Raw genomic sequence first — 19,478 nt, 5'->3', positions numbered from 1 at the left:
GACAGCAACTGAAGGCAGCACCGCTTGCTGCCATCCATGCATCCAGTCCTGTCTGTGGTACCTGCTGGCTACATAACTTAGCTAGCAGCCTTACCTATCAGTCACTTCTATTCAGGAATAACAACATGAACGAGAGACAAAATGATTTTATTTGGTTTTCCGCTCGATGTGCAGTTGCGTTTTAAGAAAAAGATGGAGACCATCCATTTGCTTTTAGTATTTTAGCTGTTAAGCGTTTTGCTGAGTCCATTTTGCGTGTAACTGGAAGTGGAAAAGACAAAGAGAAAAGAGCTTTCCAATAGCTAGAATGGTTTGGGCCTAAAAAGAAGACAAGAGGTAAGGATGCCGAATATCACCAAAGGCGTTAATTGATGTTTAAATGTTTTTAATGTGTATGTGACATTTGGAGTGAATGTTAATTTAAAATACCGCAGAAAATGTCAATGGTTTCATAGCTAGTTAGCCGCTAGCCTAGCCTCCAAACGCTACTAGCAGATTTGGCTAGCCAACGTTAATGCTAAAGCAAAGATGCAGGTAGGTCCTGTAGGTAGAGTGTTAGCCTCTTGCTAAATGGGTAACGTTAGACCTTGTAGCTACTTTTGGGTTCTGATGATTATAAACATTGATCCATGAAATGATAACGCTAAATGACACTTTTATTCGTGCGGTGGCTGTCCGTCTGAAAAGTAGGACAAACATCGTAGTGATAGTGAGCATGTTTTCGTTCGTGTAATGTTAGCTAACACAGGTCATGACGTCTAATGTTTGTTTTCTGTGTTTAGCCCATGGTTGACATAATTTACACGCCTTTAGTTTGCTAACTGTTACCAATTTATGTTATCGACTACGAGATAATTGTTTCGAGATTCATGAGTGCAGATGAACAGGAGCTGCTCAGTTGTTTTACCATGCAAATAACTGTTCAGATATCCCATTCAGATCCGTGACTTCACTCTAGCTAAAATCTTAAAGCTGGATAGTTCAAATACGAGAAACGTTTATTTTACTTGCTTACAGTTTCTCTACCTTTTTTTAAAGAGCACATTTTAACTAATCCTAGGCCCATAATAGTCGCCTGGGTTTCCTCACAGTTAGACTAGCAAAACTTTTGGTTTGTTGTCCTGTAGCCTCCGCACATCGTATCCTGCATTTATTATCAGATTACTCTCAGTGCCATTCCTAGTAGTCTTAAACCAAAATCCCAATGACTGTAATTTAATTACTGTGGCGTAGAAAGGCAACAGAATAGCCTAGGTGCCTAGCTTTGGTCTAGCAAAAGGACAGCTGATATGCTTTTCTAGGAAGCCATTTTACGTGCCACAGTTGGGGGAAGGGCCAATACATCATAAGTCCAGGGTAACTCTCAAGTTAGTTAGGAACATCACTGGTTACATGTGTGTATATATTTAGCAGGATAACCTTGGCACATGGCGACATGGGCAGAGCAGCCGACTTGTTTGACACATCATGGTGGGGGAGGCCTAAGGTCATGAACTCTTTTATGGCAGGTAGCTGTGAACTGGAACAACATCGGTAGTCAGGTGGTAGATAGGTACATATATTCATGCCAATAAAGCTAATTTGAATTTGATAAGCTGTTGAAGTTGTGGGTGCAGTTAAAGTATACTGAGTGTCTTATTTTCATGTGGACATACCGGAGTGATGATCATGTTTGGTTAAGACAGAGAAAATATCTCCCTACTCTTTTAGACGGTGGCACGAGCCAGCAGTACTTACCAGATTAAGGCATCAATCTGTAAAATAAATTGCCATGTGAAAGTTTTCTGAATACACTAATGGAAATAAGCTCAGTCTGAGTACGCACAATGGCTGTAAAACATGAAAATTGTTTAACTATAGTATGCCTCTTATTTGGAGTTTTTTAACAATATTTTGTGAGGCAATCAAACAGTTTGACGAAATATACCATTTTAATCTACTCCCATGTATAGAATTAAAAAAAAAGCAGCTCAAAGTGTAATGCCTTTGCCAAACTTGCATGAAGGGTGTACAATGATGGCAATATGTCATAAACTTAGTTTGAAATACTGAAGGGAAAGTGATGCTTGATGTGGCGACAGGCTATGACTTTAAATCAACATCATATCAACTTTAACCATCACCATGAGACGTTTCACACTGTTATTTTGAATTGTTAAAGCTTAAACTCATTATGTTGCACACAGCCTTTAAAAAAAAAAAGATGTTCAGCAGTGAAATGAGCTGGTGAACCTAATTTAAATACTATTATAACTAAGGCAGTCCATGTAAACATGGTCAGTACATTCTTGCAGATAAAGATCTGTGCTGTCTTCTTGCGCTCCCTGTGACGCAGCTCACTGTGAAATCCTCTTCACTTCCTGTTTAGGTTTTGCTCTGTGGCTTTAGCATTAACTGTTTCCTCTGTAGCCAAGCAAAAGGCAAATGTTCTGTTGAGATGATATGGTGACTTGTTTGTCCGTTCCAGACAGAGGAATGGGTGCATGTTTTTTCTGGCCTTCACACATCCATTGTACATTGTGGTAGTAGTGCAGTGTGCTTTAGCTGGCTGGAAAAAGTAACATCTAATTGTCTCCGGCTAATGCCTGCAAGTTTATAATCAAATCTTATTTCCTTTACAAAGAGAAGCTTGTTGAAAGTAAGTTGTTTGAAGGCTCTTTCAGAGTATGCCAGTTTAATTAGCCCCAATCTAATCAGACATCAGCAGCTCTTTTTTTATCCCTCCGTGCTATTGCTCACACAGCAGAAAAATATGCTACTCACTGTGTCCTGACCTCATGCATCTGTTCTTCAGCTTTTGTTCCCTAGGATGTGAGTTAAGCTCTCATGTGGGTATATAGTCCAGTGGAGGTGAATTTTATTAAGGCCATTTTAATTTCACAGATCTGGCATACATCAGTGCTTTGAGATACTGCTCCATAATGTTGTTCTGGAAATTATAACGTCAGTCATGGTCTATTTCAGTAGTAATACTTCTGAAGAATAGTGTTGAAATTCAGTGGCACACCATTGTCAGAGCAGGGTTTAGTGCTCTGCGGCTGATAACAAACGGCTCAGTAAAACAGTAAAAATCCCACATAGCGAGATGGATCCAGAAGGTTGAAATTAGACGTACAACAAGATATTATAAATGTAATACATAGATGCAACCAAAGAACCGAATTAATGAATCGCAACTGTTTTATTTTTCATCAACTGGTCTCTTCATCCACACTCACATTTGGCCACAGCATGTATCACAGCGCCTGTTCTGTGTAGTGCAAAGGTTTATTAAGAGGTTCAGAGTAGTAAACTATAGATTACTGTGTGTTTCTATGTCTAGGCAGGCAGATATTCCAATGTCAAATTTAGCCCAGGCCGCTCTCTGAGTAATAAGATTGTGACTGATTTTCTTATGGAAAAAAAAGCTATTACAGAATACAGGAATTCCTATGACTCCTCCAATAGGATTGACTTTTCTTGTTATCACATGACTAGGAACGACTGCTGCATGTTGGCGCTGTATATGCTGCATGACTCCCTCAGTTTTAATTGCTTGTGCGTGTTTCAGCTTGGTTATATTTGTTTGTAGAATTACCCCAACTGATGAACGGTTAATTTGTGTATTGGGCTATTAAGGGTTTTCATATAGGTAAGCATTAATCGTTCAGGCTAAAGAAGGCCTGACTGTACAACCAAGCCAAGATGGGTTTCACATGTCAAGTGTTTCTTTTGTGTTAGGCTTAGGGATGTCAAGTTTAAGAAAAACTAGCTTAATGAACAATAAATGTGTAAAGTACACATGAAAGATTGATTTAAATCATTGACATGGACCTTTTTGCAGTATGAAGCCAGTCAATTAGGTAGTCAATCACTCACACGTTCACAAAATGGCTGCTCCTCCCAAATTAACCAAATTGAATTAAAACCATAATAATGAAGTGCTTACAGGCTTTATTAGGGGAGACCTCTCAGATTGTGCATATATTTTGCGACATTTTTGTGAAACATCAGATGTATTCGTCTTTCGTTCCATAAATCTGCTTGTGAGGCTATTTTATTTTTTATTTTTTTTAACTCATCACTTCTGGATGATTTCACTGTTCACTAAGAATTTTAACAAGACGTTGGCAAATGCAGGCACAAATTTCGACTGATGCAGGTATCCCAGGTGATTAAAAAAACCCACTTGATCTAACTGTAGGGAACATACTGGAACATGCCAAGTTTAAACTGTAGTTGCCTCATGCACTATATATATGATGAGTCATTATTGAATCAAAGCCAAGGGTGTGACTGTAAATTGTTAAAAATCTTACCATAGTTGAGATGTGGGTAAAGAGGGTCATGCAAAAAAAGACAAAGTACAAGCCTCTTGGCCAGCTTGGTTGCACATTAAAGAGCTTGAATGACGCAGGTTCTTTTGGAAACATAATTGAGGGTTGTGTGTCACGTTCCACTAACGGAAAAAAAGTAAGTGGACATTGTGTTTATTTGTGTCAAAGCTGAAAATGAGAGCATTTTCTTACTTCAAGTCCAAATAAACATTCCAGGTGGTTTAAGAGACACACTAAGTACAGTTGGTAAAGGTAAAGAAATCAATCTTAATGCACAGGGTAATGGATTTATAACAAAATGTGAAATGACATTGTTACTTTAGCGGTTCTTGTGTTTTGATGTAGGAGTTATTTATTAAATTGTGCTGATGTGCTTTTGAGATTCATGATTGTGGTTTTTTTTGCTTTTTTTTGTTTTGTTTTTTTTCATGAATGTCTTGAGCTTCTTTGGGACAATAGAAATAAGTTTTATAACATGTTGTCCTTTTTCCTGTGTCTGATATTTTGTTTTTTCAGTTAGTTTTTTAAATGTAGTTTTCAAAATGCACATTGAGAGATTGGCGCCAAGTTTTTTCAGATTTTGTTTTTAGGCTTTTTTTGATAGTTAAATTAGAGTGAGACACAGAAGGTAGGTGAGAGAGCGGATGACCTCAAGAGGGTTGTATTCATTCATTGAGAACAATACCTCTCAGCAAACAGGTTTGCTTGATGTCAAATATAAAAACACTGCCGAATTGATATGTTACTAATTAGTTTTTATGTGCAGGACAGTCACAGCACTGAACCCTGATTGGTAAATGCCACCAGCTCCCTCCGATTCAAATAATGCACGCCTGCTGAGTGGAGACATTCCAGCCAGTGAGTCAGTGCAAAGGCTTCAAACCTGCCTGAATAAAAGGATATAAACAGTTGTTTAGAGAACACGCCAATCAAGATTTAGTCTTGTTTTGATATGTTAATTGAAGCTAATCTAAAGTCACATAGAAATATTGAAGGATTTTACTGAAGCAGGACCTGAAGAATTCTGAATACTCAAACTTAATCCTAATTGTCTTCCTCAAACAATAATGCCAAATGAAATACTTTGACATAAAAGGCGCACAGAGAATTTTCATATTCATTACCCCTCATTACTGTGTGAATGAGATAATGTTTCTACCTTTTTCAAAAACCATATATTTTTGTTGGCCATTTTTGATAGTCCTTGTCCTAGCGTGGCATGTGTTATTTATTAATTTTTCTTTTGACTGCGCTCTTCCCCAAACAGCTGCTTTATATGAGGCAAGTTTGCAGCATTTGAATGGACACTCCCTCTGGAATGCCTGCTGTCAGCAGGTTTGCTTCAAAAGCACCAGGGGAGGTGGCACTGGCTGCATATTACTGAGAACTTGTTGTTCATTTACATTATCAAGTACTCTTTTACAGATGACAGTTTTTGGATGTTGTACAAACATAAGTGACTATACATGATGCCGTACTAACTTTCTACTCAAATATTAACATGAAAATGACTTGGTGTGCTTCAGAGCAAAATGGGGACCATTTGAGATCATACCAATAAAATGGTATTACATTGCTTTATGTAGGTGCTCTGTTGCATTTTCTACTTAATGACCATTGTTATTGATTAGTACTAGTCTGCTTCTATTAACTAACTACTCCACGCAAGTATGAAAAAGAGTTTAAAAAAGATTCAGGATGACATTTAAATTATTCAAAGCAGTACAGTATTTCCAAAAGCATCAGCCCTGATCATAAAGACACAGAGCCCTTTTCAATTCAGTGCAGTAGTAATGTTTCCATTAATGACTAGGCTATATCGGAAGACAAGCTATGCATTTCAAAATGTCACAATGAAGTGATTATGAACTGAGTCAAAGGGAGTTTCCCAAGACTGGACTTTATCATTTCAAGTCAGGACTTTTCTGACACCGTACTAAGGAAGCACGTCATAAAAATGATGAGATGATCCAGCAAAATTGTTCTGCATGTTCCCCAAAATGGAATCTCTGAAACGGACATACTTGTCCTGTGAGACTATAATAATTATTTTTATACTTTTATTGCAACAATATTCCCAAGTGGTCAAGACAATAAATTAAAAGAAAACGTATTCAGACAGACAATACTAGAAGACCAAGACATTGAGGAGAGAACTATATAATAAAGATTTAAAAGAAAGTGAATAAGTGGTAGGGGGCGTTGGGCAGGTATAGAAAGCAAGACGTACATAAGTTGGTTTTTACTTGTGTTGCCCAAAATCACAAATTTATAAAATTTGTCTCCGTGGCTTTAACAAAATATAACACCCACTCTCCTTAAAGTTTTGATTTAGACAAGGAAAACTCCACACAAAATAGAAAATTTTAATGGGAGAAAGAAAGAGTGAACCCTTCTTTCACGGCATACATTAGACATTTTAGATAAGAAGTGGCAATACTAAACTTACAATATGGAAAAATGCAATGACAATCTTAGGTAAATATACATATAATTTAATGATTTTCAGACAGAGTTACACACAGATTGTAAACGATGTTAAGCTATAAAGCTGAACTTTGGAAAGAACATGAAGGGCCCCTGCCAAAGGATGTGTACCAGTTCGTTGGTGGTTATCTAACCTATCAAGGAGCCAGACCCAAGTGTGCTTTTAGAAGTGATCATATTTTTAAAATCAACCCTAAATGTAACAGGAAATCTGCAGAGAGAGATACCAGAAGTTAAATGGCATGACAGTTTTTGTACTAGATTAAAAAAATCCTGGCAACATGTGATGATAACACATTTATCAGCCTGTGTCATCATACGGTATATAGCTGATGAAACACCCCCCCCCCCCCCTTTTTTTTTTTTTTTTTTTTTTTTTTGTTACAACCTGCATGCTGGGAAACTGGCGCTGTCCCTTTAACAGGCTGCACAGTTGCCTTGCCCTGTGCTCCGGCATAGTGGGGGAGGGAGGGAGGAAGGTTGTTGATGGAAACACGGGCCCTGATTGGCTGGGCCTTGTGGAGGACTGTGACATCACATGGAGGCGAGGTCCTGTGGTGTAAAATAACATCTCCTTTTATGGGACGAGGTGGACTGTTCCATTCTCAGAGAAAGGTGAAATTTTGTTTCCCTCTCACTGCTCCCTAAGTGCTCTTTTCCTCCCTGCTGATGTTCTCCCCAGTTGGCTGTTTTGTAAATTAATATAGTTGGAAGGCTCTTTATTTTACTTATCTTAATTTGAGTTAGAAGGTGTAATAAGCTGCTTTAGACTTTTCCCCCCTCTCTTCTTGGATTTAATACTTAAAGGTGTAATTAGTCATTTAGACATGGATGTTTTATAGTGTTTCAGTAGTCTTTACAAATGCTTCATCACTTTGCTTTGTTGTTGTCTTGAGTACCTCCTTTAAATAGTTAATATGGTGAATTTATTTTACTGCGATTTACTTGCTGGGCAGTTTTTCCTCATAGCTGGAGATAAACCTGGAATGTTCTCCACACATGCTTAAACCTCAGAACAGTCCACAAACAGAAACACAAGCTTCAGCTCCCTTAGACTTCACCTGGCCTGTCACTACCCCTGCTGTTATCTGACGTGGTATCTCCCGAGAGCGAGCAGTCGCCTCCCCTCTCTCGCAAAGTCAGATTTGTCACCACGCCAAGGAAATACACTCTACCTTTTTCGAGTCGAGTAAAGAAAGTGTAGTTACACTCTTCCAGCTGGACGTCCACAGATACATTTAGGAATAAAATAAAAGGCCAGGTTGTCTTCATTGAAAGAGAAATTTAGGCTGACAAGTCATGACAAGAATACTTCTGAATCCCTGGGAGATCCTCTGAACCCTCCTCCTTCCAATGTTTCAGTGGTTGGGGCCATGGCCTCTCAGTCAGGGTAAGAAATACACAGCTAGTTGGCTGCTTTACTCATTTCTCTCTGTGTCTGGGATGTAAAATCGCTTTCACTGTCTCCTACAAGCCATACTATACTAATACTAAATGTTTTTTGGATGGCCGTGCATAATGTGTCACAGAAGCCCAGTCATGTATTCAGTGTGCTCAGATGACCATCAGTTCTTCCCCCTTTTTTTTTTTTCTTTTCTTTTTTTTTTCTATTGTGTTGAAGCCGTGGTCTGGATGGATATGGTTATGTTGTGATGAGCTGATTAATGTAGGTAGAGTGACCTGCTTTTTCAACTCTACGGACTTTGACCTTTTCAGTCTGACACACTGTTGAATGATTACAGCAAACATAGCAGACCATTACAGTTAAATAAAAAGTAATTTAAGCTTGTGTTGTCAAAGAAATTATTTGCTTAGGCATGCTTTCCCCCCCTTGTTTTGAAGCTATATGCGTTGCCTACCTTACTGTGTTAGCAATTGATCACCACCTCAGGGTTTGGACCTTAGATGCAGGTTTGGCTGAAAACTTGTAACATTTGCTATTCAAATGAGCGACAGGCTTGTTTTCCCAAACCTGACCGATAAAGTATACGGCGCTGGCATGTGGTTTTCCCGAAGGCCACAGGTAAAAAATTTCTGAGTTTGTTTTATTTGGCCTCTTTGTTACTGCCCTGTAATAGAAATATGCAATCCCCACTGGCAAAGAAAATCCCTCAATACTTGGCTTAGAAAAGTAGATATTCACCATGAAAGTAAGTTGGGGACGCTGTGTGGCTCCTTGCGTTAGCTGATTCTGGGGCATTATGACTGTGACCAGGAACATCCTTTCCTCTATTGCATAAGATTTATTTCACACTGCGATTTAATTTCTCTGTATCCAGAGTCGGTCCAAAAAGAATTATTTTGGCTCATCTGCCAATGGCAGGTAAACTGAGAAAATTTACCAGCCCAAATGTTTTTTTTTACTTGCCATAAATTAGCATCATGCGTTATTTGACTAATAATAATTACCTCCCAAGTTTTCAGTATGCAAGGCCATCTCTAGCGTCACTTTAAAGTAGGGCTGCACAATGAATCGAAATGTTATCAAAATCACACTATGGCCAAGTGCAAATATCCAAATCACTACTTTAACATCCGATTTTATAACTTTTTTTTCTGAACATTTTCAAGAAAAAAAAAAACAGTGAAGCGCAACAATGTAATAGATCAACGTATACTGTTCCTGCACCTCATCATCAGATGTGTCTTTTTCCATCCCTGTTCTCAAAACCCTGCTCACTACCTGGTATGTGGGAGATAAGGAGACACTGACCACCGACAGACTGATGCCCCTCATCGTAGCAGGAACAGCCATATGGAGCTGGTAGGCAGAGCTTACCATCCATGAGCAGCTGCTGTCCAACTCTCCGTGTCTGCACTGGTCACACAGAGGGTCAGCTGGAACTTTGACCGTCAGTAGAAGCACATTCATTGTGCTTTTGTAAGAGTTTGTGTGGTACCTGTGTTGAGCTAGTGGCTCAGAGAGGCTCACCGGTGGGCATCTGCTGTAGCCCTGCTGTTTCATGTTATCACGTTAAAGTCTGTTGTTCCGGTTTTTATGCTTATATACTGATATGAAACATAACCAACCATGGAGGCACGGTTAGACAATTAAGCTGCTATGATTTGATTCACTGACCGTAATGTAAACCTGGCCCTGCTGTTTACCTGCTACCTGGCCGGTGACCCCAATTTATTTTTCTTACCAAATCCAAAATTTACCCGTATTTGTCGCTTGACGGGTGTTCATTTTGGACACTGTCTGCATTCGTATGGTCCTTTTTCTGGTTTTCAGGAATCGCTGAGTTGAAAGGTAAAGCGCATTTCTTGACAGGTTCTTGATTCTTATACAAAGTTCATCCCCACTTTTTCTTATCTAGAAACATTTGCTTTCTATAGAACTACTCATATTTACTGATCCTCAAAGTTTATGATTTCTTGCATTGGGTGATTGGCATTGGCTTTTTTTGTGGCTTTTTTCCTAAATAATGGGAAATTTCTTGTGACATCGGTGGAAATATCTACAGAAAGGCATTAGGTTCTGTTGTAACCTTTTCATATTCATATAAAGGCATTGTTGTACTATGCATTTTGGTTTTCTTCTCCATATAATCTAGTGTGAGTTTTGAGGCTGGTCTAAAGCACCTTAAAAACAGATTGAGCTCAGGCTCGATCCATATTCACACAGGCACATCACGTCACCCCCACACATCTTTCACTTTGTCTTTCACTGGGGGACCTCAAAGCACACTTAACTTTTTTTCCTTTGATAAAGAGTGCAAGACTGATATTTGAAAAACAACATAGGAGAGGAAGCCTATGTTTAAACTCCATGTTAACCAAGATACATTCCTTGAAAGAGACTGAGGAACTTGTCAGTTAAGTTATTCTGACACAAAGTACAACAAACTGCTGGCTGGTAAATACGAGCGTTTATTCTCCAGGATCTTTTAAACCACTAACAATTGAGCCTGCTGTTCGATGATTTTCATTAGTGCTGAGCTACAGTATGACAGGATGGACCCTCCTGTTCAACTAATAAAAACCAATGGATTCAATTTTTCGGTTAAATTTTATTTATATTGCGCCAAATCACAACAGTTATCTCACAGTGCTTTTCATAAAAGAGCAGGTCTAGACCGTACTCTGTGATGTTATTTACAGAAGCCCAACAGTTCCCACCAAGAGCAAGCACTAGGCGACAGAGGCAAGGAAAAACTTCCTTTTAAGAGGCAGAAACCTCGAGCAGAACCATGGCTCGGGGTGGGCGGCCATCTGCCTCGACCGGTTGGGGGGGGGGAGAGAGAGAAGGTAAGAGGAACAGAGGAAAAAGATCAGGTCAATTCGCAGGGCAGAATGGACATGAGCAGTGTTAACAAAGGATTCTGTGCCTACACTTGATAATATAGTCCTGTGCTAACGGTGGCCCATTCACACATTCAGCACCACTCCAAAACTGACATAGACAGGCTCATTTACATATAAAAGTAGTACCAGCATACCAGAATGCACCCTTGCTACATATTCATTGTTGTTTGATTATTTGTCTAACCAGTAGAGATGTAGAGACCCTTATTTCCAGAGCATGAAACTTCTTTTTCTTAAATCACAGACAACATTTATAGCATGAAAGAGCTTCAAATGATAGTTGGTACTTGTCAGCTGGGTGATAGAGTAGGCAAAATAACTGACATCAAGCAGAATTTACTAGAATGTGGCTGGAGTAAATCTTCCACTCTGGTTGGCTGTGGTAGACACTTGTTGTCTGTACAAAGTGCAATCAGTGTTCACTTGTAGCAAGTTTGTTATTCTGCATTTAACTCTTAACAGTGTTGTTTAGATTTTGACAATGTATAGCCTAAGCTTGGTTCTTAGCTGTGCTGTAAGTCAAATAAAGTCCAAAGATGATAACAGTGGGGTGTTGATGAAGGTTTGGAGGATGGATTCTTCTTCTCTTCTTTTACACCTCTGTTCATAACGCTGGTGTTAATGGTGTGTGTGTGTGTGTGTGTGTGTGTCAAACAGCTCACAGTGGTTATGTACTTGGTCGCTCCCTGAGCTTTAGTGTAATGTAGCCTAGCTGCAGCGTGTAAAATCACGTTACCTGTTATGAGTGATGACTCATGGGTGTTGCTGATGATGTAAAACAGGCAGAAACTTCGTAAGCAGGTTGGTTGGGAAATTACTATTTTGACTCGCAGATAACTGTTTTGCTCAAGTGCTGTATTCTTCAACATTACTAGGGTGATTGATAGTCCTGATCAGTTTCCATGTAAGAGTTTATTCTTTGCAGGAAACGCTCATAGCCTCAAATATGTAGCCTAGTTTGTATACCTTTCATGTGTTGTTTGACTTCCCTGTGTGTGTGTGTGTGTGTGTGTGTGTGGGGGGGGGGGGGGGGTATGGTGTTTGTTGTTTGTGTTTTTTTGTTTTTGTTTTTTTTCTCCCCCTGGTTTGAAATCCGTTTCGCATTTGTTTCTTTTCATATTTTTACTCGTACATAGTAAAGATTGAAAACACCCTTTTGTGTTGTGTATGTAATCTGAGAGGAGGCCGGGTGGTTGCTGCATAATCACACTCTGTCAACAGCCTTAAAATCATTGTTGTCACTGGCAGAGCCTAAAGCTGTCGACTTAAACCGGGAGGCGACACGCCTGGCTGATAATTTGCTGCTTTCCAGTTTCAAAGCACTATAGTTGCTCTATATTAACTGAGGTGCACAGTAGACCGAAGTCACGTTTTGTCAGGCTGACTGTCCCTAATCAATGCACACTTGCTCTGTCCAAATGCCCATGTTTTAATATTAAGTGACAGGATGGGTTTTTTTTGTTTGTGTTTTTTTTTTATTATGTGAAGTTTTTACCATTTATTTAAAAACTCATTAACAGACTTGTATTGTATCCTCTGGCAGTAAACATTTTATTTATTACATGCTCATGCGTTTGGTGGTATTTGTTTCTCTGGCATGAATCCATACATCTCCAGGTCTATCCTCAAATGGCGTTCTACTTTAATGTTTGCGCTGTACACTTTATGCTCAGCTGGACAGTAAGTGAAGAGAGGTGTGTTACGATAAGAGTTTCAAGCTGCAGTTTTATAGCAGTAGGTTATTTTTTTAATCCGAATTACAGTCTGTTTTACCTTCATGATATTCCTGAGAAGACTTTCATATTCTTTTCATGTGGTGGTAGTGAAATATAGTATGCTTTTGAGTCAAATACAAACGTTTCTGTTTGAATATTATATTTGCGGAGCCAACAACCATACAATGTGTAGTAAATAAACTTCTCAATGTATGTAAACATTGGAACATTATTTGCAGTAGAAGTAGGCTTCTGCACATTGGCTAGACTAGCCTAAGCCTATTAGGGACTACTTTCTCTACAGGTCACCTCTGTGCTCCCCTCTGTTGGGGTGTGGGTTTTTGCTAATTATGGTCCAATTTGTGGTTTTCTTTAAAAAAAAGTGAATAGTAGGTTGAGAGTAGATGATGGTAGCCTGACTGTATGATCCGTTGTGAATAGTTGGAAACTTGAACTAGTTGGTATTAATTTACGAACCAAGAAATCATAGCAGGAAGGAGAACTGAGGTGTTAATGCTTCTTAAGCTATGTTATGTCACTGTTTACCCAGAGTAAGTTTTAGGTAAATTCCTACAGACTCGTTAGGTGTTTCTTTCATGAACGTCCCACATTCATAATACACCCCCCCCCCCTTTTTTTTTTTTTAATAGCCATCCTTGGAAAGCCATGAGATAAGAAGTCTGTTTATTGTCTCTCCTCAGCGTGTGTTTATGTTGACTTGTTGTTGTTCTGTTTGTGTTATTAGCAACATGAACCGTGAGGACCGGAATGTGCTCCGAATGAAAGAAAGAGAAAGGAGAAATCAAGAAATCCAGCAGGGAGGAGGAGGAGAGGCCTTTCCAGCGAATTCCCCTCTCTTTCCTGAACCCTACAAAGTGGTAAATTTGTTAACCTCACATTCAGTTTTGACATTCAATTCATGAGTCAGTTTAGAGGAATTTGTAAAAGTGACAGGAAGCGAGGACTGCACTTACTACCTGGAGCATCCATGTCAATACAGTTTTGTCATCGCATTATTATTTTTTTTGAATCATCACACCTCTGCCTTCTGCTTGTTTAGCTTGAATGTTTAGCTTCAGGCTTCTATGGCAAAGGCGGAAACACTCTTTCTACACTTGTGTGTTCACGCGGGGGAAAAAAACCCTTTTTGTTTTGTGATGACCTTCTGGATCCTGCAGTCTTGGTTTGGTTTACGGTTTGTGTGACAAACGCTAAATAGGGCAAGATGTCTTTTTATACCCATGCGGGAGCTGTTTTATGTGACATGTCTCAATGAGCTCTACCGACAAGGACAGCCCTTCTTTTAATCGAGATGATCTCACACAAATTTCAAGACGTAATTGGCTGGATTTTGTGCAACACAGTATGTGGTTCTGTTAATAATAGGTATTAAAATCAATATCAGATGCTTTTCCAAACATTTGAGGCTTAACTGTCAGGTAACCATTGTTACTGTCCGCTATTGACTAACTCCACACAAAATACAAGAGTGTAGGTTGAATTGACAACACCTGTTGTGGAGTGCGACCAAAGTAGGTAAACATAAGAACACACTTCCCTCCCCCTTTCCTCCCTTGTCTTCCTCTTGTGCTTATAGACACACGCAGATGTAGGCCAGCCATCTCCTGCCCGGTCGGTCTAATTGTAAAGAGGATTTGAGTTCTCTGTACTGGTCTAATCTTTGCCGCTAACCAGATTTGAGCAGAGGTAAGTGGCTCCTCTCCTTAGCGAGAGCTAGCCATCAAAGAAGCAGTGAGGAATGTGTCCTGACAGGTTGGGAATAGATTGGGTACCAGAGGTAAATGATGAGTGCAGCCCTGTGTGTTTTGGACCACAACAAAGTGAAAGCTGAAGAAGGATAAGTCCTTGACCTTTGCACAGGAAAAAAAAATTTTGCAGTAAATAATGTTGTTGTGCATATTTGTCCTTCTGTCTTCATGAATGTGTGGGGGGGTTGCATGCAGTGCTATATTACAAAGAAATGCAGAAAAGCCAACTGTTTAAGTCACTGGCTTTTCTACACTTTGGATCTCTCATCTCCTGCTTGTCTGATCCTTATGTAAGCTTCAGTTTGACCCCCCCCCCCTTCTGTCATGCTCCAGTAAGTGGAAGTTTACTGTGTGCTGCATTAAAGGCCATGTGTGCACGCAGCTGCAGCTGTGGCCTCCCAGATGTAGACCAGCTAAGCAGTAACATTTTTATGGTGCAGAGTTCACGTACTTGTAACTTAGCTGCACAGCATGAAGAGCACAAAATGATCTGTTGAAAATTAGAGCCCCGCAATATTGGATTTTTGGGGGGTAACACAAGAATGAACTCTGATATATTTGGGTGATAAAGTACATACACATTATATAAATGCGTTGTTCCTTTGGTTTTAAATTAAGGATATATGATGATTAGGCCTGGAAATTAAACCAAATTCTGCCAAGATCTAACAAGTCCCAGAAACTAAGCAAAGGACTTAACTCTAAATCAAAAATCCATTAAGCACATTTGTCTGCATTTTGCTATCTAACAACCGCAAATATTAGGCAGCAGAATCAAATCTGATGGTGTAGTTTGTCGTTTTTGTGTGGGAAAAAGATTGCATCTGAAAGTTAGTAGACAGTTGGCAATCAGTGTTTTTTTTAATTTGTATTTCACAGTTGTGGAAATGCGCTGTTTGAAGTGATGTTGGAAAGCAGGAAAAAGCACTTTTTGTGGGGCAGAAACCAAAACTTAAGCAAGGTTTCGTCAAACATTGAGGTAAATGTTCACAAGTTTCTAAATGGGTTCCTGAGAAAGCTGCTGTGGACAAAAAGCTCTATTAAAAGGTTTCACACTTTTTTATATATATTTTTTTTACACACTTCACCCTCTACACACATGTGTGAGCCAGGCCATGCTAGCAGGAGGTGGAGGATTGCATGTTACAACCAAGCTAGTCCCACTTCCTGCTACAGATAAGGGCTTGTGTTTCTTCACCCTCGGTGTGAATCTGTCAAACAAAATAGAGGTCTGAGGCCGCGTGTGAAACTGAATACTCTGTACAGACTTTTGTCACGGGCTGATTGCATGCATGTCGGCTGGAATTCGTGGCCTCAAAGTGATTGATTGACCTCTGTGTTGGAACTATGGGTCGACTCTTATCTCTGTTCGCAGATGGGTGTGGAGTGGACTGACCTGGGCCCAGTTTGAACAAGCTAACTGGTGATTGGCTCATTAGACTGCTCTCGATTACTTTCTTAATGTTCAGTGAAATTTAAAAAGTAGGATTTAAATTGTTTCTTTTGTCAGATGAAAATGCATTTCAGTTATGCTCATTTTGCATATTTTAGTGACTAAGTGTTCTTTTTTGTTTTTTGTTTTTTAATAGAAGCGATAAATTTTCAAAGTGGTGTTTTTTTTGTTGTTGTTTTTTTTTATGGAAAGCAATTAACCCAAGTCTTGAACTTGTGCCCATAATGATTGTTTTCTCTCCCCCCTCTTCCCTTCTCTCTGCTCTCGCTGTTAATTTCTCTCTCATTTTCTTCTCAATGACTTCTCTCTCGTCTCTTCTTTCTCTGTGGCTTTCTTTTTTTGTATTTTGTCTTCATCCTCTGTCCTCTGCCCCACCTCTTCTTTCCCCGTTCTCTGCTTCTCTCTTCAGTCCAGCAAGGAAGATAAACTGTCCAGCCGTATTCAGAGCATGCTGGGCAATTACGACGAGATGAAAGAGCCGATTGGTGACACACTTCCAAAGCTTGGCGGTAAACCTTCTAACAGCTCGTCTTCCTCCGAGGAGAAATCGGGCCCACCTTTGTTTGGCGGGGATCAGCGTGGTGTGGGTAGCGGTGGCAGCAGCCAGAGCAGTAAGTGGACTCCCGTGGGCCCTGCAGCAGGTGGATCTTCATCCGGGTCCCAGAAACGCTCAGGACTCCAGGGCGGGCACGGCAGCCAGAGGGGCAACGGAGGCAGCAGTGGCAGCAGCAGTAGCCAAAGACACGGAGGGGAGGTGCGGGAAAAGAAGTCTAGTAAACACAGTGGAGGTTCAGAGCACTCAAAGTCACACACATCGAGTCCGGCCAAGGGCTCGCTGAGTTCCTCCAGCAGCAACAGCCACTTGAGAAGCTCCTTGTCTGCCGAGCAGCATCACAGCAAGGAGCGCTATCGCTCCAAGTCCCCGCGAGACAAAGAGGCCAACTGGGACTCACCCTCACGGGTTCACACCTCCTTCCCCAGTGGACAGCACTCGAGTCAGACTTTTCCCCCATCTCTCATGTCCAAGATCGGCTCCATGCAGCAGAAGCCCACAGCGTATGTGCGGCCTATGGACGGCCAGGAAACGGCAGAAACAAAGAGCTCACAAGCAGAAAGCTACAGTGGACAGTCGCACAGCAGCACCATGGGAGAGATGAAGTCCAACAGCAAGGCCTCACTTTCCAAACTTAAGATCCCCTCACAGCCTGTAGAGGTAAGACATGTCTACAAGCTTTCTGTTACACTGTACTCTATATATATATATATATATATATATATATATATATATATATATATATATATATATATATATATATATATATATATATATATATATATATATATATATATATATATATATATATATATATATATATATATATATATATATATATATATATATATATATATATATATATATATATATATCGCCGTTAATCTATTCTCAAAGGGACGATTGAAACAGGTGTTTCATTCGTCCCGAAACGCAGCCATTCTACCTTATTTAGATACGGCGGGAGGGGGGCAGAGTCCATAGGTTGCAGACTGGACCACCAGGATGCTCACAGCCAAATAACAGGATCTTCACAGTAGACCAGGAAAACAGGCTGCAGATGTAGGCCTACTACGCAAGCTATGATGACTTTCACCTTGATATTTTAGCGCAGATGTATACCTAGCCGAATTGCACTGTAGGGGGCGAGAACGAGTCTTCGAACCTGTGTGTGTGCCTACTGTGAAATTACCACATCAAATGTGACGTGCTAACATGGATGCAGCTATGAAGCCGCCGCAGTTTTTGATGCATTTTGGAAACAGGAGATGAGCCCCTGGTCTAATGCGCCACCTGGCTTGATAAACCCGTTCTCAAAGACTTACTTTTAGTCATTATTTGGGTAGCACACATATTCTGATTGCCTTCGGCAGAATTCAAATGAGCCATTTTAATCTAGATTAATTCCAAGATTACAGTGACCATTAATCTAGATTAAAAAAATTAATCTATGCCCACCACTTATATAAATTACCCCACAGCATGTTACACTTGGTCTGACTGAACTTGTAGGTCTCATAAAATGCCTATAGAATGACTCATGCTACCCAAAATGGACGCCGCCGTTCACCTGCTGCACTGACATAATGTTGTTGTTTTGAACATGTGCTAAACTTGACATTTCTGCCTTTAGGGATCCGGCGACGCCAACTGTGTCGATGAGATTCTTAAGGTTTGTAATTGTATTTTGCTAAAAAAAAATTCCCTCTTTCTGAGGCTAACAGTTCATTATGAGTACTCAGAGAAAAGCTACTGCCTCGAGTCAGTGGAAGAGAATTTTGCATTACTCACACCTTACAACTAATTTGGTGTGTGTGTGTGTGTGTGTGTGTGTGTGTGTGTGTGTGTGTGTGTGTGGTGTTTTTTTTTTCCTTTTTTTTTTTCCTTTCAGGAAATGACTCAGTCATGGCCCCCGCCGCTGACAGCCATCCACACCCCCTGCAAAACAGAGCCCTCCAAGTTTCCATTCCCTACCAAGGTCAGCATTGCACCAGTCCCTGTGTTTACTGAGAGATTCAATTATGTTTCATCATGAATTAAGAAGCCATAATTATTTGTTTATTACTTTTGTATGGTTTCTTTTGGTAGACAAAGGGCTGTTGTCTCCACTCAGTGACCCTAACACAAGACACACAACCAGTAGAGAGAAACTTTGTCTGTGGCTGTTGAAACTATAAAGTGATGGGACTCACCATTAATAAATATTTAATCAGATGGAAAGTTCTAGTAGTTTTCAGTCGGTTTTGGTGTTTATTTCGCATAGAGCTTGCATGTAAATATAAACCAGGAAAAAAATCATTTTCATTGATTTTGTTTTTCAAATTTGACATACGCATGTTATGGGAAAGGATGAAATAACAAACAGGGTCATGAAAAATATTTAGCAATTGTCTTTCTCTTTCACCCCAGGACTCTCACCCTTTTCCAAGTGGATACAGTGAGTATCTCACACATTTCAGATTCAAACCTAAACATATAATCGTTACAAAAACAATAGTCAATACATACATTTCTGATATGTATGTTTTTAATATGTACTTAATGTTCATGAGTCTTGTGGTTTGTTTTTTTTTTTGTTTGTTTTTTTAGAGCGAGGCAGTTCTTCCAAGAGCTCCAGCAGCCACCAGCCCAAAGCTTGCGATGACCAGCCCACGTAAGAGCTTCATTCTTTCCTCTCGTCGTCCTTTCTCATCTTTAGCCCATGTTTGTAGTCTTGCCCGTGGCTTTAGCCCCGTATTGAGCAAGACAACGGAGAGCAGGATAATAAAACAAATATTTGTGATGAGTTAAGAAACCTAAAGTAACCAGACATGACATAGATGGCCTCAGCCATGTAGAGCCAGCAATTACACTGCTCTAATAAAGATTGTATTCCTG

General features: G+C 39.9%; 1 protein-coding gene across 7 annotated transcripts in view; it reads left to right on the top strand.

The window, feature by feature from the left end:
* Window positions 1-25: 25 nt before the first annotated feature.
* aff4 (AF4/FMR2 family, member 4) overlaps window positions 26-19,478 on the top strand; it is a 32,976-nt gene continuing 13,523 nt past the window's right edge. For 3 of the 7 annotated variants that reach the window (XM_038707699.1, XM_038707698.1, XM_038707696.1), the window contains exons 1-7: window positions 7,941-8,193; window positions 13,572-13,704; window positions 16,458-17,261; window positions 18,235-18,273; window positions 18,493-18,579; window positions 19,011-19,038; window positions 19,191-19,254. In XM_038707699.1, the coding sequence (XP_038563627.1) occupies window positions 8,177-8,193; window positions 13,572-13,704; window positions 16,458-17,261; window positions 18,235-18,273; window positions 18,493-18,579; window positions 19,011-19,038; window positions 19,191-19,254 (1,172 nt within the window). In that variant the 5' untranslated portion in view covers window positions 7,941-8,176. Of the gene's footprint in view, window positions 337-7,939; window positions 8,194-13,569; window positions 13,705-16,457; window positions 17,262-18,234; window positions 18,274-18,492; window positions 18,580-19,010; window positions 19,039-19,190; window positions 19,255-19,478 lie in introns of those variants that run through there. The other 4 variants (XM_038707697.1, XM_038707700.1, XM_038707702.1 and 1 more) reach the window with 4 other exon arrangements.

Source organism: Micropterus salmoides, unplaced genomic scaffold, assembly GCF_014851395.1.
Source record: "Micropterus salmoides isolate LMB-PRFRI ecotype aquatic unplaced genomic scaffold, ASM1485139v1 Ms_hic_scaffold_9, whole genome shotgun sequence".
Lineage (NCBI taxonomy): Eukaryota > Metazoa > Chordata > Actinopteri > Centrarchiformes > Centrarchidae > Micropterus > Micropterus salmoides.
Note: the sequence above shows the minus strand (reverse complement) of the source record. Positions and strands in the feature narration are given on the sequence as shown.